The following is an 8,662-nucleotide window of genomic DNA, read 5'->3' as shown; positions in this document are numbered from 1 at the left end:
GATTTCTTAAAATTCAGACACCCTATTCATATGAAATTTAAATATATACAAGACTGTGTCTATTAAATCATATCAAATGATATGATTTAAAATCACATAGTATGATTCAACGATACACCGTCTTGAATGATCACTCTTATGTTTCGAGTACGATATCTCGACATCCGTATATCCAATAAGTCTAAAATTTTACCAAATGTATTTTTTTGTAAGTTTTATCATATCTAACGGTCTGATCTGAATTTTGATGGCCCGATTAGCCCATGTTGTTCAACAATGTAAAATGATAGTTACATCAATATTATAGTAACATTTATAAATATATAAATTTTGCAGATTGTGAACATATATTAATTTCAACTATAAAATATTTTTATGTATTTTAATTGCATTATTTCAGATAATTGATACTTTTCCAATAACTTTAAACTATTCAGAATAATTTTCTTTTTTTGTTCAATTTACTAATTATATTACTACTAAACTAATCAGTAGTTTATATTTATAACAATAAATTAGAATTTCATACTATATTTTGGTATATTTATAATATAGTATACATTATACAATCTATTTTATTACTTATAAATTTATGTAAAAAATTGGTGATCCCATTATTTAATCTAATAATAATAATAATAATAACAATAATATAGTGTGCATTATATAATTTATTTTATTACTTATAAATTTATGTAAAAAATTGGCGATTTCCATAATTTATAATAATAATAATAATAATAATAAACAAGAAAACAAAAAGTTCAAAAAAAAAAAAAACAATTTGAGCTCTAGTTTGAGCTCGAGCTCGACATATAGGAGTTGAGCTCGAGCTCGAGCTCGAATTGGTGAGCTCTTCTAGCTCAAGCTTGAAATTACAGAAGCGAGCTCAAGCTCAAGCTCGACTTGTTGTCACCGTTAGTTTCGTGTAGTCAAAGCATTTTTTAGGATTGGAGATTGCTAGATCAGCCAGCGGCCTTGCCATTACGCAGACAAAATACATCAAATACATTGTTGCTAACACAGGCTTAAGCAATGCCAAGGCCACCACAACCCCTTCTTAATAGCGGTTAACCTGTTAACCGCTTCTTGCAGTTCTGTAAATACTGAAGCTCCAGTTCTTGAGCTGATATAATTTTCTCTCAAGCTTTATGAAATTCTTGCTTCCCCAATGGCTTTCCTCTCAACCCAAAATTATTTTTGTTTCTTTGCACTCAACCACTGAACCTGAGACCAAGCTGACCAACACCGGTTCGAGACCTCATTGACCAAAATACCTACCAGTGGAGGCAAGAAATTCTCGTGGACTTGTTCCTAGATTCAATCATCAAAAGAAATAAAAAAAAAAATCCAAAATATTCCAGAATGTACGAAACCCCCCCGTCCATTTGCCTCTCCAGGTCAAGGAAGTTCTCTGCCAAATTGCGATTTTGTGCAATCCAGCTCTCCAAATCCTCCCCAAACTAGGAGGATGAACTCTTAGGAAAAAGAATCTGGTCGCTTAACCTCCATAATAGATTGAAGTTGTTTATCTGACATATTCTTTTTGACATGTTGCCTACTAAAGGTAAATTGATACAATATTTCCCCATCTCCAACCCTGAATGTTTTTTTCTGTGATTGGCAGGAGGAGAATGCTGACCATCTTTTCCTATGTTGCCCCTTGTTCAGAGCGAATCTGGTTACTCTCTAAATGGTAAGTGAAACTACACCTGTTGTTCCACTTGTCACTTAGAGAGTGGTTTTTGAAAATCTCAAGTCCTAGCTCCAGAATATCAAACACGAATTCATCACTGCAGGGGCCATCACCCTCGAGCTCATTTGGAAGATACGAAATGACAAGATGCATGGGAAAGACCCACAACCACTGGAGAAAGTTGTTGCCTGTATCCTCAAGAACTCAACTGAATATTGGAACGCTCATGAATCCGGTCTTGTTAAAACTAAACTCCACCCCGACGGGTTGGATCAAGGTTAACACAGATGTCGCACTCAAGGAGGGAAAATGTTTTGCTAGCGTCATTAATTGTTCGAGACCATTACTCAATTTTGACTTGTGCAGAGACAAATGAAATTTTTGTAAACGATGCATCACTTGCTCAACTTTGTGTAATCCGAATTGCAGTAGAAATACTCCACAGAACTAATGCAGATTAGGTCATTTTTTAGTCAGATTCTCTTGAAGCCGTCCAATGGATCTCCAGAAACAGTGAGAATGCAGATTATGCAGCAAAAATTGAATTATTAAAGAATTTTAGGACCTTAGGCCCAACTGGATCTTTAGGAAAATCCTGAGACACTGTAATAGCATGGCACATAGGCTGGCTAAATGGGCTCATGTTGTAAATTGGGACAGCCTAGTACCCCCCTCCCCAAACTTCCCCATGTATATTTTTTGTGACAAGGGCCCAAACGTCCTTGATGCTATTGTTACTGCTCAATGGAATTTCTACAATATAAAAAAAAAAGAAAATCATAAATTTATCGCTTTCCTAATAGTCAATTTTTAATAAAAAGAAAAAGGACATGAGATCACAAGAGTTTGACAAAAAAAAGGATCCATACCATACGTGTCCAAAACAGACGTGGCTTCTCCTAACTGGTTCTCTTTTCCTAATTGTTACTACCGTACCCTTACCACTGCACACAATTCCCTAAACTTACAAAATTAGCCTCACAATTTAGGAATTCTCCAAACTCAACTCCATGTTTTTCAAGATTTTAAGAACACCCACCCACTAACATATGTTATAGACACTTAACGGAGGACAAGTCACTTGCACTTAGTGGGCTATAAAAATAAAATATATATTGTCATTTCTCTCCTTCTCCAAAATCGTTTTTCCAAACTCTTCAAATTCCATCCTAATTTGCTGATAATAGTATCAATATTCAAAGATTGAAAATATAAAAATTTAAAGTTGTTTGATGTGTGGCACTGCAGTCTTAGAGTTGTATCAACAATACCAACTCCAACCTAATTTGCTGATAATAGTATCGATATTCAAAGATTGACACAATATGAAAATCCAAGGTTGTTTGATGTGTGGCACTGCAGTCTTAGAGTTGTATCAGCAATACCAACTCCAACCTAATTCGCTGATAATAGTATCGATATTCAAATATTGACACAATATGAAAATTCAAGGTTGTTTGATGTGTGGCACTGCAGTCTTAGAGTTGTATCAGCAATATCAACTCCAACATAATTTGCTGATAATAGTATTGATATTCAAATATTGACACAATATGAACATCCAAAGTTGTTTGACGTGTGGCACTGCAGTCTAGAGTTGTATCAACAATACCAACTCCAACTATGGTATGTATATTTCTTTTATTTATTTTTTTGGTTAAAATAATGAAATTTATGCTTAAATAATAATAATAATAATAATATATTGTTATTACTAAACACATGAAATATTTTGTCATTTGTGAATTAACTTTATTGTTTTTTTCTTATTTTCTTTATCTTTGCCTAATGATTGTGAACAAGAGCAAAAAATGCAATATAAGTAAAAAAATGGTTAATGACAGGATTGACAGCCGCCATTAAGTATTTAATGTTTGTTAGTGGTGGGTTGTTTTTTTGCTATGTTTGGAATCAATTTTGTAATTTTTAATGAAATATGAGGATGAATTTTAAATTTTAAAATATAAGGTCAAATTTAAAATAATACTAAAATGTGGGATTATTTTGCAATTTTGTCTCACCATTCATATGGGAAGAGAGATCTTACAGTTTGAGAGAGAGAGCTCCTCAGACTCGGGCTCAGGCTCAGGTTCAGGCTCACCTCCACCAACCAACACCAATGGGAATGGTTGCACCATTCCCATGGCGATGGCACTTCAACTACGCCACCACCACCACTACTTCTCTCCGCTCCTCCATTTTCCCATCACTCTCTTACCGGAAACCCCCTCCTGTTATCCCCTCTTCTAATTTCCACTCTTCTTCTTCTTCTTCTTCTTCTTTTTTGTGTGGTTGTGCTGTTAATAATGGCAGAAACAGATTGGGAAAAGAATCACTCCAAATAATTAAGGTCCACACTGATTCTGAAAATAATGAAACGACTAATTCTTCAACAGTCGGCGGTGCATTAAATGGTAAAGTATTGAGTTTCAAGTCGTTGTTTGGAAAGCGGGCATCTTGGCGAAGAATACTACTTGCGTCGCGGAAAGTAAGGAGCCTCCTTTTGCTAAATGTCATCACGATTATTTATGGTAGGAATTTGAAGTTTGTGATTTTCTTGTTGGTTTTGATTTCTATTGTTTTTACTCATTCCATTTTTCTTGCTCTTTCAGCACTAATCTTCATTGTGTAATTCAGCCATTAATTTCTAAATTAATTCCCTTTTTTCTTTCAGTAGACATTTTATTTTAGCTGTGGAATTGGTGTTCATTAAATAAAGTTAAAGATGAAACAAAGAAATCTTCTTATCGATGAAAATCATCCTCGACGTTGAACAGATAGAACATTGACCCCGCAGCTAAGTAATAGATGAAAGTTCAACTCAAAGACATGAGTTTTATTCTTTATGTGAGCTGGGGAATGTCTATGCACATTTTTTAGAGCTGAAAAAGTGAAATGTTTTCTACAAATTTATTAGATTACCTGAAAACTTGTGGAAAGGAAAGATTTGCCATCTAAGAAGTAGAAAAACTATTTGTTGACATCCAAAAAGGATATGGCAGAATCTCAACATCAACTGTGCTATAATTATAAAAGGATGCAATTAGCTCAAGACCACGATGTGTAAATGGTATCAAGTAAAACAATGTCTCAGTTGAAACTTCTGGTAATGGTATTAAAAGTTTGATTGACTTACGATATATATGCCCATTTTGCTGCAGCCAGTAACATTCCAGTTGTCAAGGAAGTTGAAGCTATTATTGATCCTGAGGCCTTCACTGTTGTGCGATTTGCTGTGGCTGCCATTCCATTTATCCCCTTTATTATCCAGGCTAGAGATGATGTTCATACTCGTAATGCAGGGGTAGAGTTGGGATTTTGGGTCAGCTTAGGATACATCCTGCAAGCCCTTGGGCTTCTCACATCTGATGCTGGACGGGCATCATTTATTACCATGTTTACTGTAAGAACAACTCCTAAATTTTGTATGGATCTATGAACTGTCACTGTTGCTGATAAGACATTTTTGTTCTAGATTGTGATTTAATTCTTCTAACTTAGGATAATGTTCAGGTAATTGTTGTCCCCTTGATTGATGGCATGCTAGGATCTGCTATACCTGCTCGTACCTGGTTTGGCGCTCTCATGTCTATAGTAGGAGTTGCGATGCTGGAGTCCAGCGGATCGCCTCCATCTGTTAGTGTCTTGTTGTTATTCCTATAGAATTCTAGAATAGGTTGTTCTTCACATGGCTTCGATTTAAAATGATCTGAAGCTATTATTTCCTTGAACTTATCTGTAACTACTCTTTTATCTACAATCCAAATGCATTTACCAAAAGATTTCACCTATTTTGTTATGGATGTTTACAGATTGGAGACTTGCTAAACTTTTTAAGTGCAGTTTCTTTTGGGATCCATATGCTTAGAACTGAACATATTTCAAGAAGTACAAAAAGAGAAAATTTCTTACCACTCCTTGGATATGAGGTAAAGTCGTAACTCGGTGATTTTGCCTACAGATTACTCTTTATAGTTGTAATGCAAGTCCAATTATTGAATTGTGTAGGTATGTGTTGTTGCCCTTCTATCAGCTGTTTGGTACTCTGTTGAAGGCTTGTTTAGTGGTGGTATCCAAGAATCAAACCCATTTTCTTGGACGTGGCCAACAGTTCTGGATTGCATTTCAACATTTCCTTGGATACCAGCACTTTATACTGGGATTTTCTCAACTAGCCTTTGCTTATCTGTAGAGGTATGAAGTTCTGCTCTTGCCAACAGGTCTTATTCAACGTACATAAAGTTTTCTTAATTTAAATTTCTAGTAGAAATGGAAAAAGGCTTATTAAACACCTTCAATTGTTACCGGTTTCTTTTGTCAGATAATATACACGGTATAGATATGGTTAACTTTGCTACCCAGTTGTCGATTCAATAATTAGAGATTGAAGTCTTTGTTATCTAAGTTTGATCTAGAATTACTATGCAGATGGCTGCAATGCGTGATGTTTCGGCCACAGAAACTGCAATAATCTACGGGTTAGAACCAGTATGGGGTGCTGGATTCGCTTGGTTTTTACTTGGTGAGAGATGGGGTGTCAGAGGATGGATTGGAGCTGCTCTTGTGCTTGGTAGAAAACCTTTGTCATCTTTAATGAGTTTAATATCCGATATACTATTAAGTACCAACTACCAATTATTGAATCTGAAAATGTGCAACTCTTGTGGAGGTTAATTCTGAACTTAAGGAGTCTTGCTTTCAGAACTACATCTTGTTTGACAATTTCAAATCCTTAAAGGTTCTGCTTCTGTAATATAATTTAAACACACAAATCTATTCTACTAATAAGTTGTCTAGTGAAGTGGAATCAAGAAGTTGTACTGGGGACTGAACGTTTTGCATTTGTTATTTTACTTGTTGATAATTCTCTTCCAGAAAATACTAATAAGTTTGTGTCCCCAATCTCTCGTGTAGGTGGAAGTTTAACAGTGCAGATAATGGGAGCAAGATCAGAGTCTTCATCAAGAGAATGCAATCCTGAAAGCAACAAGTTTGTTATTTCAGATAACCGGAATGGTTTCTCCACGTCTCCAGTTGTTGTTAACAATAGAAAAGAATCATCTGACTTGATAAAGAAGTGAATGTTATCGGTCTGAGTCTAACCATATATAGAGCCATCAGAATCCTCTGACCTTTCTTTCTTTACATCAACTGATGTATATTTTGAAGAAATATTGGAGTATCTTGTGTGCAGGAAAGGAACAGCACTCTTCTTATAATCACAAGTGAACAAATTTATTCTTAACTCAACTGTTCTGCTTTAGGTCTCGGGCCTCTGGCTCCTTTCAATTGAATCTTGGCCAGCATACACAGGTACAAAATTCACGATTCATTAAAATTTGATATTAAAATGGCCAAAACTATCACTGTTAATGGGTCGGATCTTATTATTATTATTCTGATGGATCTCGAGAGGAGGTTTAATGATTAAATGTTGATTGCAATAATTTGTCTTCCACGAGATTCTCAATAATAATTATATAAATTGACGTTCACCATTACCAATGTGATATGTCGGTTCATAATTTGATGTTCATATTAATGTATGTTTCATCATTTCAAGAAAGACATAATAGACGTCAATCTCACCGGCTCTGCCTACTCAATCTTGTCAGATGTCTCTACCATTGTGGGCAGCAACATAATTGATCCATTGGTCAGAAGTACGACTTTCCTATATCAGCTTTTTGCTGGAACTGAGATATTATTGATACCGAAATTTTTTGGCAAAAAGAATTGTACAATTTTAGAATAAACTTTTCAAAAGTTGTGGTTGAAATTTATACATTTGACTTTAGACATAGAAAAATATTTATGTGTATATATATATAATATGAGTAATAATTTTAAAGATATGTTCTGATTTCTCACCAAATAAATAATGAAATTATACTTATTATTCTAATACAAGTAGTAATTTTGAAGATATGTTTGGATCTCTCACCAAATAAAAAATAAAATTATACTTATCATCATGTAACAGAATTTATTATTTAAAGATAATAATAATGGGGCCATTTCTTTTCCGATGAGCATAGTAGCATGGACAAAAAAAAAGGTCTTGGGATCCTCTATTCCCCTATCATATTTCATCTTCTATTGCATCAAGAAATCGATTGATAAGAGACCCGGGCAATGAAGAGCAAATGCTAATACAATATATGGGCAAGAGAGAGAAAATTAATAATCCTTGCTTCCACACACTACAGGGTATTATATTAGAGACTGAATTTGACGTTATTTTAACCAATTTAATTTAGTAATTAATAGACTAACTGTACTTGCTCAATATCTAAAATTAACTTGTCTAGCATACTTGAGTATAGAGTATCGATAATGTAATGAAAAAGTATTAATAATAAATGGTTCAATTTTTTACTATTATTCTTAAAACTAGTAGTGAAACTTTTGTGATATAAGAATTACTATTTTAAAGTAGAGCGTATTTATCATCAAAATAAAATTTTTAACTTAATTAAAATTCTTATTTTAAACTATATTATATATGATGAAGAGCTTTTACTTAAAAGAAAAAAGTACTTGCGATTAAGTGTAGTAAATAAATTCGTATAGGACCAAAAATGTTAACTCTTTTAAATTACAGAACTAAAAATACCAATGTCTCTTAAATTACATGATTAAAATTACAATTTAATTGGGTCATGTGTAATTTTCTAGCCAAAGGATGATAGTTGATTTCATTATTATGTAAGTTAAATTATAGTATACAAATTTGTGATATTATAATACCTACTATATTTAGTTCTTCTTCCAATACAGGCAAAAGGAAAAGATTATATATTTTTGTTAACAACTTTTATAATTTATTCTTTTTAAAATACTTAAATTTATATATTTCAAATCACATATGTACATATATTTAATTTTTTTTTCTAATTTCATTATACTGAATACTACGTATTAAAATTGATTAAAATACATAATTTAATATTTTTATATATATAT

At 33.4% G+C, this 8,662-nt stretch overlaps 1 protein-coding gene across 2 annotated transcripts; it reads left to right on the top strand.

Annotated features, from left to right (window-relative positions):
• The first annotated feature begins 3,722 nt into the window (after positions 1-3,722).
• LOC105159942 (uncharacterized) lies at positions 3,723-6,946 on the top strand. 2 transcript variants are annotated; one of them, XM_088875503.1, is made up of 7 exons: positions 3,723-4,227; positions 4,858-5,099; positions 5,198-5,332; positions 5,509-5,625; positions 5,705-5,890; positions 6,125-6,266; positions 6,611-6,946. In XM_088875503.1, the coding sequence occupies exons 1-7, from the start codon at positions 3,816-3,818 to the stop codon at positions 6,775-6,777; spliced, it is 1,401 nt and encodes a 466-aa protein (XP_088731629.1). In that variant the 5' UTR covers positions 3,723-3,815; the 3' UTR covers positions 6,778-6,946. The 2 variants fall into 2 exon arrangements, with proteins under 2 accessions (XP_088731629.1, XP_011075478.1); XM_011077176.3 differs by having other exon boundaries at positions 3,724-4,227; positions 5,210-5,332.
• The last annotated feature ends 1,716 nt before the right edge of the window (positions 6,947-8,662 follow it).

The sequence above is a fragment of the Sesamum indicum genome, linkage group LG1, assembly GCF_026168435.1.
Source record: "Sesamum indicum cultivar Baizhima isolate 11 linkage group LG1, ASM2616843v1, whole genome shotgun sequence".
In the NCBI taxonomy this organism is placed as follows: domain Eukaryota; kingdom Viridiplantae; phylum Streptophyta; class Magnoliopsida; order Lamiales; family Pedaliaceae; genus Sesamum; species Sesamum indicum.
This window is presented reverse-complemented; position numbering and strand designations above follow the sequence as displayed.

Bases quoted from the DNA above. Each gene is read 5' to 3' on its own strand.
- LOC105159942 (XM_088875503.1), top strand. From the start codon at position 3,816: ATGGGAATGGTTGCACCATTCCCATGGCGATGGCACTTCAACTACGCC. The intron at 5,626-5,704 runs GTAAAGTCGTAA...TGAATTGTGTAG, and splicing joins TACCACTCCTTGGATATGAG to GTATGTGTTGTTGCCCTTCT. The intron at 6,267-6,610 runs GTAGAAAACCTT...TCTCTCGTGTAG, and splicing joins TGGAGCTGCTCTTGTGCTTG to GTGGAAGTTTAACAGTGCAG.